This window comes from Martes martes, assembly GCF_963455335.1.
Source record: "Martes martes genome assembly, chromosome: 11".
Taxonomy (NCBI): domain Eukaryota; kingdom Metazoa; phylum Chordata; class Mammalia; order Carnivora; family Mustelidae; genus Martes; species Martes martes.
This window is the reverse complement of record NC_137899.1, coordinates 107266761-107289294: the sequence shown is the minus strand read 5'-3', so window position 1 is coordinate 107289294 and position 22534 is coordinate 107266761. Positions and strand designations below refer to the sequence as shown.

General features: G+C 52.8%; 1 protein-coding gene across 1 annotated transcript in view; it reads left to right on the top strand.

Moving 5' to 3' along the window:
- Window positions 1–22534, top strand: part of PTPRN2 (protein tyrosine phosphatase receptor type N2) — a gene marked incomplete at both ends in the record, with an annotated part of 716654 nt that overhangs the window by 279540 nt on the left and 414580 nt on the right. The window contains 3 exons of the mRNA XM_080818767.1: window positions 14803–15015; window positions 16210–16250; window positions 19077–19456. Coding sequence (XP_080674893.1) covers window positions 14803–15015; window positions 16210–16250; window positions 19077–19456 — 634 coding nt within the window. The remainder of the gene's footprint in view (window positions 1–14802; window positions 15016–16209; window positions 16251–19076; window positions 19457–22534) is intronic.

Here is a 22534-nt window from a genome sequence, read left to right as displayed (position 1 = left end):
CCTCTTCTTCCTTTCTCGCTGATCGACAGCGTCTCCCCTCAGCGCGCTCTGAGGCCGTGTGTGAGGGCGGCTCGCGGGGAGGCCGGCGCTCGGCAGCCCGTAGGCGGGGAGTTCAAGCTTCGCCGCCCGGCTCTCCGGCTCAGGGACAGTGGCTGCTTGCTGCCCACGCGGGACCTCCTCCGGCGACGGTCGCTCCGTACTTTCTGGCTTGGTTTGTGTGCTGTGGGAATCGGTCCGTGGACGGTTGTTTGCTTTTTGCCGGTTACGGGAAAAGCAATGGTCACTGTGCAGAGCTTGGACGTTAGGTGTGGAGAAAGAAGACCTGTCAGGTCGGGCTCCCGTCCTGAGGCGACGCACGTGCGTGTCCTGTCGGCACTCGAGGCCTCGTCCGACCAGGCCTCTCACGCCGTGGTGCTTCTTGTCCCTCAGCGCACTCGCCAGGCCTCGGGCTCCCTCTCCCCGGAGACTCGACCTCGGGCAAGTCCTGGGAGCGCTGGTATTCTACGTAATAGAGTTCCATGTCCACTTTTTACATTTAAATTTTTAGAAGTTGTGGTAAGATACTCATGACCCAAAACTGACCACCTTCAACACTTTAAGTGTACGGTTCAGCGGTGTTAATTGACATTGTTGTACAACTGTCACCGCCATCTGACCCCAGGACGTTTTCCTCACCCCAGACTGCGACTCTGTCCCCATGACACACTGAGTCCCTGTGTCCCTCCCCGGCCCTGGCCTGCAGCCTCTCCCTTCTGTTTCTGTGGGATGGATGGCTCCAGGGACCTCTCGGGAGTGGACCCGCAGAGCATGTGTTCTTTGTGACAGCCTTTTCTCGCTCGGTGTGGTGTTGCCGGGTTCCTCCATGCTGAAGCGGCCGTGAGACTTGCCTCCGTTTTCAGGGCTGAATGAAATGCTTTCGTACAGATAACACCACACTTTGTCCATCTGGGGATGGACGCTTGGGTGCTTCTAGCTTTCTGCTAGTGGGGACGCTGCTGCTATGATATATTTAAATTTCTAAGTTAACTTTTGCATTATCCAACTATGAAATGTGTGTTTTAGAAAGATCTGAATAGTCCAGCATGTACAAAGGGAAAGGCCAGAGCTGGTCCTTCGGTGACGGCTCCACACGTGGACGTGAGCGGCCTCGCCGCCTCTGTGTCCTTCAGATCTCCCGGCCACAACCAGTGATCCACGCACCCGGACATCCTGTTCTCACAGATGGACCCGGGGTACAAAGATGCTGGTGCTTTCCCATTGAGCTTCGGGGGTCTGGGGGTCCCTCTGAGGTCCCTCTGCACCTGCGTCCTTGTTGGAAGACCCAGTGTCCTTCTCGTCGCTGCCCCATCGTCCAGTTAATGAACCTGGAGCTTGTCTCGTTGCACATGTTGTTAGTACTTTGCCGCGTCATTCAGTGCATTTCCGTTACATTTTTGTGGGGGGCGTGATAGTCTGTATCTGTGCAGACCATTACACACTCAAGTCATTTCTCTGTGCAGTAGATCAGTGTGGACACTCGGGGTGCCAGCCCTCCGAGGGGCTGAAAATCCTCACATAACTTTTGACTCCCCAAAACCTTAACTGCTGCTAAGAGCTTTCTATCGCCCAGAAGCCTTACTGTCAGCATAAACAGCTGGTCACATATTTTGTATGTTCTGTGCATCACATACTTATTTTTACAATAAAGTTTTTCTATTTTACAGCAGAAGAAAGGAAATGTGGTTTAAGAACACCGTAAGTGAGAGAAGACACATGCACAGCACCTGTGCTAGAAACAGCCCGAGGGCAGCGGGTCTGCACCGTCCTCAGCTGTGCGGGTTGTGGGTCGGCCTCGCGCCAGTTCGTCTCCGCTCCTCGCTCATTTTCGCTCTTCCCAGACGACCATGACTGATATTGTCATGTGTGAATCTTTCCAGACCGTAGAACCTTGACCGTAGTTTTCCCCAGACTCAGTGGTCACTGAGTTTTAACCACACCTAAAGTCACTCTTTTTCCTTTTTTTTTTTTTAAATAAACTAATATTTAGAACGGTTTTAAATTCACAGCAAAATTAAGAGGAATGCGTAGAGATTTCCCAAATACTTTCTGCCCTCACACATGCAAAGCCTCCCCCATAAACAGCATCCCCACCGGCATGTTACACTCGTTCCAGCTGAAGAGCCGGCCTTGACACATCATTATCGCCACAATTCAGGGTTTAGTTAGGGTTCATTCTTGGTGTTTTACATTCTGTGGGTTTGCACAAACGTACACGGACATGTGTCTATCATGACAGGGTCGTACGAAGTAGCTTCACTGCTCTGAAAGTCCTTCATGCTCCTCCGTTCATCCGTCCCCTCCGACCCTCCAACCACCGATCTCCATGGTTTTCCCTTTTCCAGAATGTCTTAGAGTTGGAATCACACAGTGTGTATTTTCATACTTGTCTCTTTCACTTAGCGGTATGCATTTAAGGTGCTTCCGTGTCTTTTCATGGCTTGACAGCTCATTTCTTTTTTGCACTGAATAATGTTCCATACCTGGATGTACAAGAGTTTAATTTATCCATTCACCTGCTGAAGGACATCTTGGTTGCCTCCGACTTTTGGCAGTTTTGAATAAAGCTGCTAGAATATAAACATCCACATTCAGGGGTTTGTGTGGACATACGTTTTCAGCTCTTTTGGGTAAATGCCGAAGAGTGTGGTTGCTGGAATTAGGAGTTTGATGTTTGTGTTATACAGTCAGGCTTGTGATACATTTTGAGTTAATTTTTGTGAAGCATGAAGGTCTGTGTCTAGATTTACTTTCTTGCATGTGGATGTCCTGTTGTTCCAGCAACATTTGCTGGAAAGACTGTCTTTGCTCTGTTCTGTTGCCTTTCCGCCTTTGCAAAAGGTCAGTCGATTATTCTTATGGTGGGTCCAGATCTATATGTCTGTCCGTTTACCGGTACCATACTGTCTTGATTTCTGTAGCTTTATAGTAACTCTTGAAATTGAGTAGTGTCTGTCCTCCAACCTTTTTCTTCTCCTTCAATATCGGGTTGGCTCTTCTGGGTCTTTTTCTTCTCCATATAAACTTTAGAATCAGCTTGTCAATATCCACAGAATAACTTGCTGGGATTTTGATTGGGATTGTGTTCAGTTATAGATCTCAAGTTGGGCGGGACTGACGTCTTGACAATATTGAGTTTTCCTATCCATGAACATGGGCTGTCTCTCCATTTATTTAGTTCTTTGATTTCTATTGTTAGAGTTTTGTACTTTTCTTCATATAGATATTGTAAATATTTTGGCCAAAGTCATGTGATGACAAGTAAATCATATGGAAGCCACCTGAGGGGATGGTCCCTCATGCACAGTTTTCTAAACCGTTACCCAGAACTAATGGCAAATAACATGCAGTGTGTCCACCGGTAGAAGCTCCCAGTCTAATTCTTGCTCACTGATAACTCTCAAGACCAAACCAGACAGGAAACAAAACCTCTAGCCAGTGTGTTGGAACTCCTTTTTTATCATCTTGATTTCACACCTTGTGGAGTCTGGACTAGGAAGTAGGAGAACTTAATTCATGTTACTGCTCTGCTAAATTTGGTCTAGATATCCCATATGCCGGCTTCTTCCCCAACATACCTTGTTGTTTTTCCTGTTCAGGTATCTTGCTGTTTTATAGGTTGGACGGCCGAGGTAATGATGTTCTCCACACACCCCTCCCCCCACCATCTGTACTAAAATGGATTCTGTTGCACCGATATGGAATGTTTCCTGGGATGGGAGTCTGAGCACTTTCTTTACTAGCTGTGCCATTTTCTGTGTGACTCTTAGGAAGTTTACTCATGAATTCGCTCATTTATAGAACACCTGCTGAGCACCAGCCAGTCGAGAGCCTTTCTTACTCTCTTCCCTCAATCAAGATGAGAGTGTTGTGATGAGCGTGTTTGGGGCCTCTTCCCGTTTGAACCTCCCGTGATGATGAAGTCCTGCCTTTGCCGGCCGTGTTGTTTACTTTCCTATTTATGTTGTGGTGGGAGTCCCAGCCTGGAAATTCATATGGCGCCAAGAGTATACCCTGTAACCCCAATCTCAGGAGGGCACCAAACCAGGACTTTTCATCGCCACAATGATAGATTTTATTATTGAAAAACCAGATTCAGGTGCTTCTGTCATCCTGGAGAATATATGCCCACATTCGGGGGTCATTTTCACTTGAAAGGAAGCACTTGCTGCTTTTTTTGTTTTGAAAAAAAAAAAATCCATTCACATTTGAGGGAAGGCCAGTGTTGCTCTAAACCCTTTGGTTAAACAAACAAACAAACAGGACCAAATCGACCACATAGTCACTAGAGGAAAGAGGCTCCCTCTCAGAGCCTGCCCCATGAGGAGCTGTCGATAAATTCTTCATCCTGGCTTTATGCCCTTTCTGGGGTTTATGAGCACCTTCTAGAACACAAGGAAGAAGACAGCCATGTTATCAAAGTACCTCTTCTTTCAGTGAAATTTAGTCCCACATTTGGTGTAAAATGCCTAAAGCCTTTTATTGTAGCTCATCACATGCTGTGGGGTCAGCAAGTAGTCTACTCTTTCCCAAGGTGGAGGAGAGGAAGGAGCAGGGCAGGGGAATCTCTGGGTATCAGTCTGTGACTTAACACAGCAGGAAAATGGCTCCTCTTGTCTTGCCTTCTGATCCCACCCCACCTGTCCAGCATCCATGAAGTGGACTCACCTGAATGGGTTGCTCAGCTGTATAGGGAGAGTAGCTGTATGTGACCAGGATCCTAACTCTGCATTGCCCCAGTCCCATGCCTTCCTCCTTGCCTCAGAGATGGCTGTCCTTGACTTCTGTACCAGCAAAGAGTCACTGTTCAGATTTCAAAGGAACCTGCAGAGTCATCCACTCTGCCCCCACATGACAAGTATGTTTAACAACATCTTGGGCAGATGAACTTTCAGCCTTCCCTTAAGTACCTGTGACCTCATGCTTCCCTGGGAGGTCTATTCCACAAGAAGCTTCATGTGTTTTCTAGGAAGTTCTTTACATAGAGTAGTAATGAGTTGAAATCTGCCTCTTTTAGATGGAGGGCGGGTAGGGCACCTAAAGATAACTTACTGCGACCATAGTTCCTGTCACTTTCCACCAGGAAGGCCTCCTGGAACAACACAGAACAAGTGCACTCTCCTTGATGCCTGCCACCCTGACATACAATGTCATCTTCCTGCCTGCCACATTTCCAACCCAAAAACTTTGGGTTAGTGGAGACCACTGAATCTGGTAATTTGTGTCTTCCAAAGGCATAGAGTGGGTCTCAGGAAAGAGTTGAAGGGTCAGAGGCCTCTTTTCCTGTGAGATGTGAGGATGTCAGTGGCCCCCACACCATGGAGCTGGGATCTTGAGTCCCCAGGGCTCTGTGGGCAGTGATTGGTTTGCATGTGAGCATAAGCTGAGTTCTTAGCTGCAGCTAAATATTAACCATGCACACCTAGTCCTCCACCAGATGGAACTTGGCTACTAAGAGGGAGTTCAAAAGCTCGGGCCATTCAGAGAGTATTTCTGTGACTGGGATCCAAATGCTTCACTGGTTTAGCCTATTTGGCTGATGTAGAAAAAAATTCAGTTAATATTCTTGGCCATCTCTGGAAAGTTTTATGTTCTAGGCTGGCATTTGCCCTCTAGCACATGTCCAGGCCACCTCCCCTTGTCATAAGTTGGTCAGTTAACATTATGAGTGTGAGGATTCATGTTAATGGGAATTTCAACGAAACATCCTTTAGAAAGCAGTTTGTCAACCCTGCCACCAACTGGAGTGACAGAATTAATGCCACACCTAATTTGACTTTTTTTGTTATTGTTCTTTTTCTCAATATTACATGTACTAGAGAGACTAGGTGATGGTGATGTGATGACAATGATGATGGTGATTGTGATGATGATGGTGATGGTGATTATGATAATGGTGATGGTGATGGTGGTGATTGTGATGGTGATGATGATGATGGTGATGGTGATGATGGTGGTGGTGATGGTGTGATGGTTGTGGTGATGATGGTGATGGTGACTGTGATGATGGTGATGGTGATGATGTTGATGGTGATGGTGGTGATGGTGATGATGGTGATGGTGGTGATGGTGGTGATGGTGGTGATGGTGATTGTGGTGATGGTGGTGATGGTGATGGTGATGATGGTGATGATGCTGATGGTGATGGTGGTGATGGTGATGGTGGTGATGGTGATGGTGATGATGGTGGCAATGGTGATGATGGTGTTGGTGATGATGTGATGGTGATGATGGTGATGGTGGTGATGGTGATTGTGGTGATGGTGGTGATGGTGATTGTGATGATGGTGATGGTGGTGATGCTGATTGTGATGGTGATGTTGGTGATGATGTGATGGTGATGATGGTGATGGTGATTGTGGTGATGGTGGTGATGGTGATGGTGGTGATGGTGATTGTGATGATGGTGATGATGGTGATGCTGATTGTGATGGTGATGATGGTGATGATGTGATGGTGATGATGGTGATGGTGATGGTGATGATGGTTTTGGTGATGATAATGGTGATGATGATGGTGTTGAGGTGATGATGATAGTGATGATGGTGATGATGTGTGTTTCGACATGACTAAATTGTGTACTTTCATACACTCATGGTGATAAAGACATTTAAGAGCAAGAGCTGTTACACGTGAACCACATCTTCCTTGTTAAAGCAGTTTCGTAGTGAGGTTATCTGTACAACACTGCATGTCCTCTAAAGCTTAGAACGTTTTGTCTGGGGGACCCTAGTAAGACATATAATTTTGGTCGGTCGTTTGCAGCAGTTGTGCTCGTGAGTTGATCTCCTACTCCAGGCCTTACATATTTGACGTCCTGACATTTGTGTAATTGCTCTGCTAGAGTCCACTTAGAGCACTGAAAGCTGCTTAAAATGTCATTATAAGCTGCCCGGGTCTCCGAATTATATGGTACTGTTGATGGAACAAAAGAATGTTCCACTTTGATGCACGTGGTATTTGATTGTGCTCTGAGCTGTGGTCCCTCTTCAACCCACCAGGGCTAGTTGGGCTTTTTAAAAAGGATCTCTTGATTCGTGTTCATCTTCACATGATTGACAGTGGGTGCCTTTGAGATAACTCGGTGTGGTTTACGGTGGTGGCATGGGAGATGATTTCTGACATGTGTTAATTGTTCTCATTGTCAGCGGGGCAGTCACTTTGAATCTGCCATTGCGTGCTGAAGGTTTGTTGTGGTGGTGAAAATAATAATTTTTTTTTAGTTATTTTTTTTACTAATGAAACCTGAAAGTTTCTTTTTTTGATGAAAGGAGATAATTTTAGGAATTATATTTTATTATTCTGTTTTGAAGGTAGGTATTTCTTATTAGAGGCATTTTAAGAGACCCAAGGAAAGTCTCTCCTGTGCTCTGATCTTTATCTTAAAGAACTTATAGTTTTATCATGTGGTGATCCGTTCCTATTCTCCAGATAATGAGAGCAGACTGAAGGAAGCTGAAGAAAAAAGACGTATGGTGACAATAAGAATTTATCTGAGTTCTTAAATGTTGGAACAGATTATTGGAAGAGGGGCACAATTTTGCATTCACTGTATTGATTATTAGAAATACGGTAGAATATCTACACACTATTTTGTTTTCATAATAAACCCTTCAAGTGGGAATTATTGGGTTCCCACCTCCCCCATCTTCCATACCCTCATTATTTATCTGTAGCCCCTATCAGCACCAGTCTACGTGTTTTCAGTTGCTTATTTTCTTTCTCTTCCGATACGGATGAATGCTTCGTGAAAGCCAGGGCTTTGTTAACGGCATTATTGCTGCACCTGGAAAGTAACTATGCATAGAAAATGTGCAGGGAAGGAAGGAAAGAATGGAGAGGAGGTGGGAGGGAGGAAAGAGGGGATCTCCTGAACTCTTCTGTTTAAATTCAAGGGCCTCTGGGAGGCATAAATCACTCACTGATTATCAATCACCTTAATGAGACCTGGAATGAGCCTCCCATACCGTGAGCAGCACAGAGAGACTCCCTGAAGAGCGACCTGGGGGGCAGGGGGCAGGGGTGAGTGGGGCCGAAGGGAGGGGGCTTTCGGGCACGTGGGGACAGGACTCAACCCTGGACTCCTACACAGAAGACGGTACAAGGGAGGGAGGGATACAAGCGTTGCCACACACAGGCAGGGACGTGAGACTCTAGCTTGCCCCATAGCTTCATCCAAGGCCGATGTGCTGCGAACCAGGACCTCAGTAACCACCGTGATCATTCGTGATCATTCTTGCGGCCCCTTTGCACGGCCGTTCCAGCAGCATAGCCCTCGGGTTGCGTTGCTGCATCTGGAGACAGGGGGAGGCTGGAGCCTGGGGCTTCAAGAGGAAACTTTCTGGTGGGGTAGGCAGTAAGCCTTGACCCAAGGGCTTAACGTAGGCTGAAATGTCACGGGGAGGTAAGTGACATCCTGTGCCCACTGAGTAGGGTGGGGCAGGGATTCCAGCTTGTGAAGCCCCGTTAGGACGGATGCCTCAGCTCTGCAAGACGGACCTGGGCGCAAATCCTTGGTTAGCCCAGGTGCTTAGGAATGCAGAGTTTTTGTCCAGTGACTTTTCTGGTGAAGTTTGCGTTCACCAGAAATACGTTTTTGATTCAACGCTCGTTAAACGTTTCTCATAAATGTCTCAATACATTCTCTGCCTTGGTGAATGTCTGAGGACATTGTGGCCCCCCAAGGGGACCATGCATTTAGGGCACAGCACCATGCTGTGACAGGCCTTGGCCAGCCACAGCATGACTTCTACTTTTAGGTGCCTTTTTTCACATTCTATGCCATCATTGCAATGATGCAGGGCACTGAAGTGGATGTGTTTATACTGCTAGACATGAGAGACATGAGATGTATTTTATTGATTTTCTATTTGAAATATATTCTTGAAATTTTTATTTTTTTATTTTTTAAAGATTTATTTTATTTATTTGACAGACAGAGATCACAAGTAGGCAGAGAGGCAGGCAGAGAGAGAGGAGGAGGCAGGCTCCCTGCTGAGCAGGGAGCCGGATGCGGGGCTCGATCCCAGGACCTTGAGATCATGACCTGAGTCGAAGGCAGAGGCTTTAACCCACTGAGCCACCCAGGCGCCCCAATTCTTGAAATTTTTAATGAAAAAATTTTGCTCAGGGTAATTCAGAACCCAGAATTACATGGTAAGATTTTTTTAAAGGACATAATTTGGGTTTATCTTTCTAAAAAAATTAGTAAAGCCGTAAATTAATTGGGTTGCCTTCATTAGAAATTATAAACAATGAGAATTTTTAAAACATCTTTAGAAAAAGTTAAGCTTTATATTTTTATATTTTATAAGTTTTATAAGTGACATTTGTCAGATCTAAGTTTGTCAATGTAATTGTTAGTTTCTGAGGGTAAAATCTAGGGAGTAATTTACAAGTAGATTTTTTTAATGGTATGAGTATCATTTATTTACAAGTAAATTCAAAGTTTGGAGGTTGGTTGAATTTCAGGAAAGACATTTGCCTAAGATAGGGTAATAAGTGACAGTTTGAAAAGCATGTCAGCTCAAATACTTGCCTGTTTCTGGAAGAAAATGAAGTGGCTTCTTGCGTCATGCTGTCGTTTGATGTTCTTGCGGGGTCTCTATGGTTGGTCTGTCCCAGATGTCGAGTTTGCCTAACACTACCCAGTAGTCAAGTCTCTCTGGCTTCTAAAACATTTTGATATGTTTGCATCAATCCTATTGTAGCTCTGCAGCAAACCATGCCTTTAATTCTATATCCTTGTACCAGTTAGTGAAGCGAACAGATGAGTGGGTGGGTGAATGGGAGAGTGGATGGGTGGGTAGGTGGGTGGATGGATAAAGGGTGGGCAGGTGTTTGGGTAGGTGGATGGATGTGTGGATGGGTGGGTGGGTGGATGGGTGGGTGGATGGATGGACGGGGGGGTGGGTGAGTGGATGGGTAGATGGGTGTGTGGATGGGTAAGAGGATTGGTGGGTGGGTATGTGGGTAGATGGGTGGACAGGTGGACGGGTGGATGGATGCCTGGATGATTGATGGGTAGGTGGGTGGATGGGTGAGTGGGTGAGTGGATGGGTGGATAGATGGGTAGGTGGATGTGTAGACGGGTAGAAGGATGTGTGGGTGGATGGATGATGGTTGGATGGATTTGTGGATGGAGAATTGGTGGTGGGTAGGTGAGTGGATGTGTGGATGGATGCTTGGATGATTGACGGGTAGGTGGGTGGGTGGATGGGTGGGTGGAGGGATGGATGGATGGTGGATGGGTAGCTGGGTGGGTGGAGTCTGAGGTCAGCCTTTAGTAACTGAGGTTAACATTTTTTTAAATGAGGCTTCATACTTTGGCAAGGAACCATCTCAGAAAGCAAATGTTGAACAAACTGGGAGGCGGGAGTCACCTGGAGCCACCAAGCGTGCTGATGGGTCAGGCGGCGTGTTCTCTGCTCTTCACTTACAGATTATGCGGAACTGTAGCCAGAGCTCACCATGGAAATTTAAGCCTGTGTATTTATGGTGGATTATAAGGGATTAAAAAACAATGGAGGGTAAATGATTCCTGACCATCATCTCACCCTCGTGACAATAGTTACAGTTGTTAAGCTCTTCGGGTGTGCTTGCCACTGGATAAGTGATGCACATGCCTGTCTCCCTTGTCCCCATAACACAGGAGGGACTGAGCACCAGGGAGGTTAAGGGGCTCGCCCAAGGCCACATCCGGGGAGGACTAGCAGGGAGACGAGTCCGTAACCGTGTGGGCCCAGCTGTGTGCCCGCAGCCCCCTGGGCTCTTGGCTCCCTGAAGCAGCGTCCGGGAGGCACCGTAGTACGCTTTCTCCTCCGTGACAGCAGTGCACGCCCCACTGGGGGGAAGTCCACGTTTCTTCATGGGAATTCGGCCTCACAGCTCAACTGGCATAGTGACTGATGAGAATTTTAAATGTGTCTTTGGAAACCAAAGTCTCAGCCACAGTTATAGCCAGTAAAGGAGAAACCCTCTCTGGATCCTAGAATTATGTGGTATGAGAACATGGACAAGAAGCCACTGCCCACAGCCGTGGGGTTCGTGGCTGACGCCAGGCAGCTCCTGGGCTAACGGGTCCGCACAGAGAGCAGACTCGGCCGGGCCCCGTCCTCCATCTGCCTCAGCGGGCGAAGTCTCTGCTCACTGTCTCCTCCCTTCTGGCCCAGCCGCTGTGCCCCTCGGTCCCACAGCACCGTGTTCCCCGTATCCTTCTGTCCCTGTGTCCCGCGGAGGGTCAGGTGTGTGTGCGGTGAGTGAGCGGGTATGTGTGACACGATTTCTGTTGGGATTGGTCCTCATCGTCACTGTGGTGAGAGGGAAGGCTGCTGGGGTGCATTTGGCGTGTGTGGGTCCCCGTGGACCTTCTTCTTCGTGAAGGTTCGGGGCACTCACTCCACGTGTGCTGCCGCGAGGGTAGGTGGGCCCTGCTTTGTCCCGAGGCCGGAGGCTCGGCGTCTGGACGTTTCCTGCGCATCCTCCGGGTGCAGCGGCCGCTCCGAACCGAACGCCCCCGCGCCCGTGCGGTCTGTTTCCGGCGCCGAGCGAGAGCTCTGTGGCCGGCGGGCGGGCCGGCGGAGGGGGTGGTGACGTGAGACCTGGCTGAGTTATGGGCCGAAGAGAAGCGGTGCCTGGTGGGGAGGCACTGGCGGGAATCAAACCCGGAACGTCGTGCTTGGCGTGCCGCCTGCTGACCCGTTGCGGCTGGGGAGAGCCCTGCCCACCGTGACGGCTGCGGCGACAGTACGTTTGTTCGGGACAGCCGCGAGGGCCGGGACGCGCGTGCACCCTCCATCCCGGGCGCATCTCGGTCTTCCCCGTGGAACAGTGCGCGCCGTACGTCCGCCGGCATCTGATGCTCTTTGTATGGGATCGCGCCGATCTCCAGCCTCCTGTCCCTTCTGCATCGGGCGAGCTTTTCTGCATTCTTAAGTGTGTTTTGTTTATGGGGAAGTGAAGTCAGGCATTCCGTCGTTGACCGTCTGGGGTTGTGCGAGGCTCTGGGGACGCAGGGGAGCGGGACAGGCTTCTGTCGGCCTTCTCTTTGATGGCAAGCGGTTTCTGTTAGTCGGGTCAATGAGGCCACAAACGTCAGAGCGTGAGGAACCCGTGGCTGATGCCGGAGCTGAGGCCGGGGCGGTGCAGAGACGTCCTGGCCTGTGTTAGTGCCGCCCAGCTTCTGTGTGGGCCTCACTGGGCCCCGCCCCTGCTGTGGGAGCAGTTACAGTCCGGTCCCCGACCGCAGGGTCGACGGCATGCACGACACACTTAGTGCCCTCCCAGTTTCAGGCGCCCCTTCTGACTGTGGTGCCAGTCGCTCCTGCAGCCTCGTCTCAGAAACAACGACCGTGGACACCCCGGCCCCGTCGACCCAGAAGGGATTCGAGGCGCCCAGGGAAGTCTGGAGTGGACACCGACAGAAAAGGTCTTCGAAGAGCAAAACCAAAATGATGGCGGTGACGCTTGCCTGGCAAGAAGGAGACTGTGGGGGAACGTGGGGCGCCGCACGGGACGTTTGGAAACGATCACTTCCTTAGGGCCATGGGGCTGGAGTCCCCTGGAAAAGCGAGGTTGGTTGGAGGTGAGCGTGACTGTACGTTTTCTCCCATGGTGGGCTTGACCTGCTCATCCGGAAAAGTCGGTGAGTCTGGGGCTCAGGACCCTCCTATCATGCTTTTGTCACCGACGAACTCGCTGTGACCGGGCGAGGCTGTCTCCTCCGTCGGCACGACTCTGAGGCAGAACCCTGGGGGTGGCGGGGGCTGCTGTGGCACAGTGTTCCGGGAGCTTCCGCACACAGCTCGGACTTCACGGCCATGGCCAGGTGGCCTGGATGTCAGCACCTCCGGCGAGCGGCGGGTTTGGTGGGGTTTGCCATGCAGCCTGGCTGGCCTGGTCTGCCTTCTCCTGCTGGCTCCTGGCTTGGAGCGACCGTGACCCACTCTCTCTGGACGGGCGTCAGCGCGAAGCACCTGCCGGCCGGGCCCGCCGAGCCGTGGGTGCTGAGAACTTCTCGTGCCTGTTGGTTGGCAAGAGCTCCCAAAGGTGGACGCATTAAAAAACCTGAAAAGCCTCAATTTCTTAATTTACAAGGAGCAGAAAAGAGCCCACAGCCCACTCAGTTCAGAGCACGGCCTCCGTGAGGCCATGGAAAGAGTGAACTCTCCCTGTGCCCATGACCTTGGGGAGCAAAGCCACGACAGTGACCGTCCTGCCTAAACCCGCACTTGGGAACCGGATGCATCAGCATTGGATACTCAAGAAGCAGCGGTCAGGGCTCCCCAGGGTCAGAGGCGGGACTCCGTCGGACGGTGCTGTTGCCGAGGGAGACCTCGCCATCAGGAGGCACTGGATGCCGAGTGCCCAGACGGCCCAGACAAGCAAGGGCGGATGTGTGGTACCCGCGACGATCACGCTGGCAGTGCCCCTCACCCCGGGCAGGGATGCGGCAGCAAGCCTGCTCACAGTGGTCAGCACAGCCCCAGGAAAATGTACATAAAGCGTAGCGGCAACCCGTTCCAGTGACCCTGTGGTGCCACGCGGTTGACCCCGACGTCCGTTAACGCGCTTACTTCTCCCCGTCAGCGGTCACGGCCCTGTAGTGGCGTTAAGAGGAGGACAAGGACCTCTGTCCCGGGACACCCACAGAGTTGCCCCTTGGGAGCTTCTCGGTGCTCCCACAGGCCTGCGTTTCCCGCCGCTGTCACTCGGGGGTGCCTGTCGTGCAGTCTGTTGGCGGCCGGTGGGCTTAGCTCCTCGGGTGACCCGACACGTCTCTCCCTCACCCTCCGGCCTGGAGGGTCTTTCCACTGGACATAGACTTCTGAATGAAAGGTTTTTTCTTTTAACTCTTCAAATATGCCATTCGATGTGTGTTATCAAATCTACAATTACCCACTGAGTCAAAGACCTCCTTGTCACAAGGCACGCGGTGTCACTCGGGCCCTCTTCGGCCTGAGGCCCGCCACGGCTGCGTCCCGCCACGTCACGCCTCATGCGTGTCCTCACGCGTGGCTGTGGCAAGTGGCCTCAGCCTCTCCTCTTCCCCCGGAGGTGCCACCGCGCGGCTCTGTCTGTGTCCGCTCTTCTTGGGGTCTGTCTGGTGTCTTGGCTTTCAAAGTTCATGCGATTTGGGGGAACTGCTGGGGGTCTTTCCCCTTCAGCGTCGTGGTCCCTCTCCGTCCCTCTCCTTCTTGCTTCCACTTGGAGTCTCGTGTGCCTGAGGTGGTGCCGCAGGGTGCCCAGCTTCACTCGGCCTTTCTCAATTCTTTTTTTAATTTTAAAGTAAAAATTTCATTTATTTATTGAAGAGACAGAGAGAGCAAGAAAGTACGAGCAGGGGAGCGGCAGAGGCAGAGGGAGCAGGCTCCCCGCCGAGCAGGGAGCCCGACGCGGGGCCCGGTCCCAGGACCCCGAGATCATGACCTGAGCCGAAGGCAGAGGCTTCACCGACCGGGACACCAGGCGCCCCCTTTTACCTGTCATTGAGATAATAATAGTTTCTGTTACGCATCTTGAAATTCATTAGCCCGTTGCTCTCCGTGGCCCAGTCTGCAGCCCGTCCAGTGAGTTTGTAAATCGTGAGTGCCGTGCTCCCCACCGACCGAACTTGCGCTGCTCCTTGTTCAATCCCAGGTCTCTGCTGAGCTTGCCGGGGGCCCGCTCTGCCCGCTTGGGTCATTGCTTACCTCCTTGCCACCTCGTTCTGGCGGTGACTGTCTCTCCTTGGTGTCATCTGTGCTTGCCTTTGTGTGTGTCCCCCAGAAACACTCATCCGGAGCCTCCTGAAGGACCTGGGAAGGCAGCCGGCGCCGGCGGAGGACCCGAGCCCCCTGGAGCTCGGCGGGATGGCCCACGTGGTTGCCGCCGCCGTGCAGGGAGCGGGTGCAGACGGGGAGCTGCAAGGAGCCGAGAAAGGAGCCGCAGGAAAGCTGAGAGAGGCCAGCGTCGGCAAGCAGGCTGGGGACAGCGGGGCAGGTGAGCCTCCCAGCCCCGGGGCCACGTACGCCTGCGGTTTCGCGGCGCAATGAGGCTGCAGAGGCCTGGCTCGCCGGGCTGGTCCGCCTTCCTTCTGCAGGGGAGACGCCGACGCGGAGCAACGGTTTTTATCTGTTTGAACTTTGCCTCTAAAAGCTTTCTTAGCAGGCTCAGGCTAGCCGAGCAATTATGTTGAAAGGCAAATTGCTCTCAGTGCTGAGGTTCAGAGTTAGAAAAAAACAGGAGTGATAGAAAGTGTTTTTGTTTGGATTGTGCCCATGAATAGAGTCAAATATTTGAATAACACAGTGAAAAGGCTTCATTCTGCTTGAGGCTCACATCCGCCCTCCCAGGCTTCTCCAGGGAGAGCCGAGAGCCCCCCCGACGCTCCAGTGTGTGTGCGTGTGCGTGCACACACACAGACACACACACAGACACACAGCAGCTCCCCTGGTGACTGGACATACCCACGCCTGCTTCTCAGGGTCGCTGGAACCACACGGAAGCATCTGATTTCCATGCCTTGCACACAGTAGGCACACAAAACACATGTGCCAGAAACAGGCCTGAGGAGACGGTGTCTCGTCCTCTGTGGACTGGGACCCAGGCTGGCTCGGAAGCTGGCAGCGGGGCGCCCGGAGCTGAGGGAACCAGGGCTCCGCGGGACGGGGTTCTGTGTTAGGCGGTCCTGAATAAGAGGTGGGGGCCTCTCGCGGGGGAGGAGGGTCTGGAAGGGGCCTGGGCACGGGGCTTCACGAGTTCACGAGTTCGGGGCTGTCGGTATTGCTGGTAGGATATTTAGGAAAGTCATGAACTCTGGAGACAGCTTACCTTGAGGTGGTTGGTGTAGACGCTTTCCTTTGCTTTTCCGTCACTGGTAACTGCTGCTGGCACTGTGGGATTTTCTTGCTGTGGGGGGACTCTGAGGATGACGCACAGGTCCCCGGGGCTGGGGATGCGGTTCATGACCGAACTCACGCCCGTCTCTTAGCTGGTGAGCCCCCCCTTCCATGTTCCACGGAGCTTAGGGAACACCGATCCCGTGCTCCGGACAGAAAAGGGTTACCTTCTAGGCGAAACCAGGCTGATGTCATCCTGCCTGACCCCCTGTGAAGGACGCTCTGGTCCTCTGTGTGCTGAGCGCGTCTGACGGGGTCCGGCCGAGGGTTCTGACGATGCTTGTGTCTTTCACAGATGCCCGCGGGCCGGACGGCGGAGGCGGAGTTGACGAGGAGGTACGGTGAGGCCTCTCTGCCTGTTCAGTTCACCTTCGCTCTAGAGCTGTGCTGGGCGTCTTTCTGGTCATGGCTTGAGAATGTAGACAAAAGACAGAGTTTCGTTGTTCTGTTTGTTAAATCTCTGCTAATCCCCAATTTGGGAGAAAGTACAAAGAGGGCATAAAAAGTTGTGTATATTTTGATACGTACTAATGTCTACTTTCAGATCATACAGTAACATTTATGGGAAACACGGTTAATACAAACTAACGAATGAATATTCCTTAGAATTTTCCTACCTGGGGCTATGGACTGGATCCTTGGGCCATCCCATGTGTGATTCCCGGGCTTCATTCAACACGGACCTCCACAGGCCCTGGTCCGTCGGCCCTGCCCTGTCCGATACGGGAGCCACTGGCCCCAGGTGTCCCTTCACACTGAAGCTCGTTAAGACGAAGTAGATAAAAATTCCGTCTCTCAGTTGCGCTGGCCCCAACGCCCGTGTTCCTTTGTGAACCGCGGGCCAGTGGTTCGGAGAATGTGCGGGTCGTGGCTGGAGGGTCTCTCGACCGCGCTGGTGGGAAAGGCCGTCTGAGAAGGGCTCAGTCATGGGTGACAGCCCTCACGGTGGTTTGCCGGCCTCTCCAGCTGAAGAACCTTCACTCGTTAGTGCAAGTCTCACGGATGCAGAAAATCGGTGTGGAAGCCATGGCGATGGCTTTAGGTGGTTCTATGGAACCCTTTTCTGTAGAGTGGAAAAAATCATTTTGGTTAGTACTTCTGTTTCCATTTTATTTTCGTGAGTTTGGTTCAATGCGTGTTAGCAAGCAGCAAAAGAAAACATCCACAATTCTCTTAAATGTCCATCAGAAATGCGGTGGGGGCGGGGGGGAGTCGTGGCTCTAAGAACGCACCTTGGCAGTGGAGGCACGTGGACGGCGGGGGCGAGTGCAGCCAGAGCCGGGCCGCGGGGTCTGGGCCGCGCACACCTCAGCCCCCGGGGATCCTCTCAAGACCCCAGTGTTCTCCGGCTCCCACCTTTCCTTCCTGAACAAGCCGAATTTTGATTCATTCCTCCTACTCGGGGTACATCTTCAAGCAATTTTTTATTTTTCTTTTTCAAGATTTATTTGAGAGAGAGAGAGCGAGAGAGCACAGACGGAGAGGGGGAAGCAGGTTCCCCGCTAGCAGGGAGCCCGATGCAGGACTTGATCTTAGGACCACAGGATCATGACCTGAGCGGAAGGCAGACTCCCAACGCCTGGGCCCCCCCGGTGCCCCTCAAGCAGTTTTTTCCCAATGGGCATCTGAGTGTTGTGTTCTCTGAGCTCTGACTCGGAGACATCTGTTTCCTCCTCTCAGAGAGCATAGCTCGCCTGAGAACACCATTCTCTTTCGTTCTAAAGCTGGGGACAGGGCTCCAGCCCTCCGTGGTCACTGAAATGCTGTGTACTGTCACCATTCAGGATCCAAACTTCAGCAGATGTTTTTTAACAAAATACTATTTTTGTAACTATTTCAAAACACAAAGGAAAGCTTCTGTACAGTTTCTAGTCAACAATGGAATAAGTATTTTCCTTTATAGTCCTACCTTAGTTTCCTAAAAAGCTTGAGTTTGATACGTGTGAAGGAGATCCACTTTTCGTCCTTCTGTCTGGTACAACACGAGCTCTCACGGTGATTTCACGGTGAAGCAGGAAATCCCTTGCCCACCAGGAGGTGCTCTGGGGTGCGCCCTCCCTTCTTGGGCACCAACAGAAGCGCCGGGAGGGACCACTGGCTTCCGTGGGAAGCCAGACTGGGGTCCCAGAAGGCCGTGTGGCCCAGTGGCGGCATCTCTGACGTCAGCGGGAACGGCACTCAAATTCTTGACCGGCCGATCCCTGCCTTGTGGGCGTCGGGCACGTGATTAACCTCTGTGAGCCCAAGTCCACCGACTGGAGATGAAACTAGGGCTGCGCTCCCGGGTTGAGGTGGCGATGAGAGAGAGCCTGAGCACAGCGCCTGGCGCATACTCAGGACTGAGCGTGTCAGATGACATCTGTCAGGATGTCACTTAACTGGCTCTTGTCCAGGAAATGGGGTCAGGATGGGCACGCCTCAGCTCTGAGCACCCAGGGTCCCCCAGAAGCTTTGAGGCTGAGGGGCACGTCCCCATGATGCTCGCGCCTGACGTCTCCCCTTCCCTGTGAAAGTGGGGGCAGGCAACGCCCCTGCACAGGCATCGCGAGGACCCGGGAGTCCGCGTGGGGCAGGGTCCGGCACAAGGATCAGTAAACACAGCAGCACGGCCGTCGCCAGGCACCAACTGCTCCAGAGCGGGGGCGGGGGGGGCTCAGAACCCGCACGTGCTGTTGGTTTGTGCTTTTGTTTTTGTTTTGTTCGTTTTTGAAGATGTTATTTATTTATTTGAGAGAGCGAGTGCACATGCGAGCGGCAGAGGGACAGAGAGAGCGTGTCCAGCTGACTCCCCTGAGCACAGAGCCCGACGCGGCCCTTGTCTCACCACCCTGAGACCATGACCTGAGACGGAATCAAGAGTCGGGCTCTCAGCGGACGGGGCGCCCCCGATGTCGGCTCTTTTTAAAAAGACAGACGCCAAACACGCACACCGATGCTGTAAAATCGGGCTCTTTAGGAAGGTGTCTGTGAGAGAGCGAGCGACCGACGGACAGGTGTGTGGCTGCGTGAGGCTGGTGTGTGAGGCGCTCGTCCTCCCCTGGTCTGGACATGTCCCGTCTGGATGGGATCCTGAACGTGGCCCCGAGGGCGCCACCCCGTCCCCGCCTGGCGCCGCCCGCCGGCTCTCCTGAACGCCATCTCACTAACCCTTCTGTCTACCAGGTCAGTCGTCTGGGCCTCCACCTCGGGGGCCACCGGCAGCGTCCTGGGTCCCGGCTCTTTCCTGCCGCCCCCTTTCTCACGGGGCCCTTCAAAACGGAGATGAAGAAATCGGAGACCCCCAAGATGCCCCCGACGTGGGAGGAGGAGAGCGTCGGGGTGGAGGACGTGAGGAGTCAGACCCACTCCAAGGACCGGCTGGAGAGGCCACATCCCGCAGAGCCCCGGGGGGGCGGCTTTGGCGAGCTCCAGGCCGGAGTGCCAGGGCCCTTGCAGGAAGATGCCGGCCTTGAAGCCAGAGCCCGGGGACGCCCCAGTGAGAGCCTGTGGCTGGCGGCCCGGCCTTCGCAGGAGGAAGAAGGCTACATTGTGACCGGGAATGAGTGAGTAGAGGCTCTGGTTCTTTCTCCTGGCGCCCGGCGGATGGGGGCGGGGGCGCATTTGTTCTTGTCCGTCTGCACCCAGAGACACAGGAGGAGGTGGGCTTCCTGGTGTCGCGGGGGCAGGAGGGCAGCCGGGAGCCTCCCCGTCCGTCACACGGTGCTGTGACCTGTGACCAAGGAGCCCGAGCTTCAGGGGGATTCTCCACGGAACAGAGCCCCTTCCGGCTCTCGGTTCCAGCCTTGTACCTGCGGCCCAGCCCGTGGGGCCCATGGACGCAGCAGCCCCGGGGCGTGGGGGCTGGGGTCTGCCCGGGGTCGCCTCCCTGCCGGCAGAGACTCCAGCCGTTTGAAGGTATTGGGACCCGAGTCATCCTTCAGAGGGAGACATGGTCATGGTAGCAGGACACTCTTCTCACTCTGATCTGCACGAATCATGGGGCCTCGTTCCCACCGTGTGTGCCCAGATGGTGATGGGGTCGGCCCCAAGCTCCAGTGCTCGCCCTGATGACTCTGGCTTTGGACACGATGCTGTAGAAATGTGCTTTCCTCAGGGTCTGAAGGGCTTCAATGGGGAGAGCACAGCCGGCCGTCCACATGCGTGTGTTGCGTGCATGTGCACGTGTGCTGATGTGCGTGTGTGTGCACGGATGTGCGTGCACAGGTGTGGATAAGTGTGTGCACACGAGTGTGTGCACGCATGTGTGCACAGGCATGCGTGCACCTATAGGTGTGTGCAGTTGTGCATGTGTAAGTGCGTGTGTGCAGATTGTGTGCGTGCACGTGTGTGCCCACACACGCACCGGTATGTGCAGGTGTGTGTGTGTGCAGAGGTGCAAGCGTGTGTGCAAGTGTGCGCAGCTGTGCAGGTGTGCGTGGACAGGCCCACACACGGTTCCGCTGTCGCCAGCATGTTAGTGCTCACTGTCTGGGCGTCCCTCACGGGTAGCTCAGAAGCTGCCTGGTTTCGGTGACGACGCGCCGTGTGGAAGGGGCTGCGCCATTTCTTATGCCGGACGTGCTCGCCTTCTTTCTGCGCAGCCCCCCGAGCGCACGCTCGGCCAGCGGGCCGTAGTTGCTGGCGCATGGCAGACGGCACGTTGCCGTAGTCGGCAGCAGCTGGCACCACGGCGGGGCAGGCATCATCGCGTTCTGAGCCCACACGCTGACCGCCATCGAAGCCAGCTTGAATGTAAGAGTCTCGCGTTGTTGGTGGTGTTTTCACTCATGTTTTTAAAGAAGTGTCAGTGCTGGGGCACCTGGGTGGCTCAGTGGGTTAAGCCTCTGCCCTCCGCTCAGGTCATGATCCCGGGGTCCTGGGATCGAGCCCCGTGTCAGGCTCTCTTCTCAGCAGGGAGCCTGCTTCCCTCTCTCTCTCTGCCTGCCTCTGCCTACTTGTGATCTCTGTCTGTCAAATAAATAAAATCTTCAAAAAAAAAAAAAAAAAAGAAGAAGTGTCAGTGCTGACGCTACAAGCTCGCACGGAGACACCGACTCCATTTCCTCAAGTGCTTTTTGCTGAGCCGTGTCCTCCCGTGTCAGACCTCTTTGCCCGGGAGCTGAGCTCCCCAGACCCAGGTGTGCCGTCAGGCTCCGGTTCTCAGGTCGGGGACTCCCAGGGTGAGTGTCTTCAGATTCGCGCCCTACAGAGCAGCGCGAACGGGGGTGTGAACAGCACCAGTGCCGAGGCACAGCTCTGCACCCTCGCAGCGAAGGCAGGACTCGGCCTCCGCTCCTCTAGGACAAGGACCGTTCTCACAGTGTTCCTTCTTCTGAGTTGTTGAAAGCCCTTGTGTGGATTTTCCGTCCTTGGGAAATATTGCTATGTTGTGTGTGCATGTATGTGTCTCTGTGTGTGCCCATGTCAGTATGTGTTGTATGCACGCATCTGTGTGTGGTACATGTGTGCACGTGTGTGTCTGCGTGCACATGTGTGTTCATGTGTCTCTGTGTGAATGTGTGTATCCATGTATGCATGCTGTCTGCATGCATCCGTGTGGTGTGTGTGCACATGTGTATGCACGTGCACACATGTGTTAATGTGTCTATGTGTGTGCATGTGTATCCGTGTATACATAATATCTGCATGCATCTCTGTGCATGTATGTGCACACATCTGTGTGCACACGTGTGTTCACGTGTATATCTGCATGTGTGCACGTGTGTATATGTGTGCACACATGTGCATATCCGTGTGTATATACATGTACACACACGTTTGCACATGGGTGTGCACATGAGTGCACGTGTGTGCATGTGTGTGTGCTGCACAGCTGCTCTGGGAGCCTTCCTTCTTGCCACCAGGACATCAACGGTACACAGCCCCGACACGCAAAGGCTCGTCCCCAGAGTGCGGGGAGAGTCCACTGTTGCTCTTCCTTCGGGGGTCTGGGGTCTCGGCAGCAGCACGAGGCGGGGGGTGGGTGCCCCACAACAGGGCCGGGAAAGGGGTTCCCATTGTTTGAAAGGCTCTTCCAAGTGGCAGCTTCGTATCACCATGAACAACGGGGCATGCTTCCTTTAGAGCAGGACAGTCCGTCTGACATCCTGCACCTTGGGGTGACTCTCAGAGGGAAATGACCAGGTTGGGGAGAGGCCTGTCCCATCGGGCATTTCCGCTGACTTTCCGGGAGAAAATGAGGCTCCTGTTGGGGTCGGGCTTCTCTTTGCCTTCAGAGTTTATTTTCCTGTAGCCAGGAAATAATCCAGAGTTTATCTCCCGGGCCAGAACTTTGGGACTTGAATATTTGCTACAAGCATGGGTTGGAGGAAAAAAATCACTATTGTGCCTCATTTCCCTTTTTCTTCTGCTGCCCGAACTGGATGAAATATACACGATACAGATGATAGGGCTTCGTGTGGGTAATTCTTATCTTTGTCGCCACGAGACGAGGCCTCCTTCCTCTGTGGAGAGCGGTTGAGGTTTCCGCCTGCTGTCAGATTCAGCGGGAACTTGGGATTCCCTAGGGCAAGTCTTCACCGGATCTCAGCCTTAGCAGATCAGCTGTTGGCAAGAATCTGGTGCCATTCTTTTAAAAAAACCATCTGTGTCCCTGCTTGTCCCCTAAGAAGGGGAAGCCG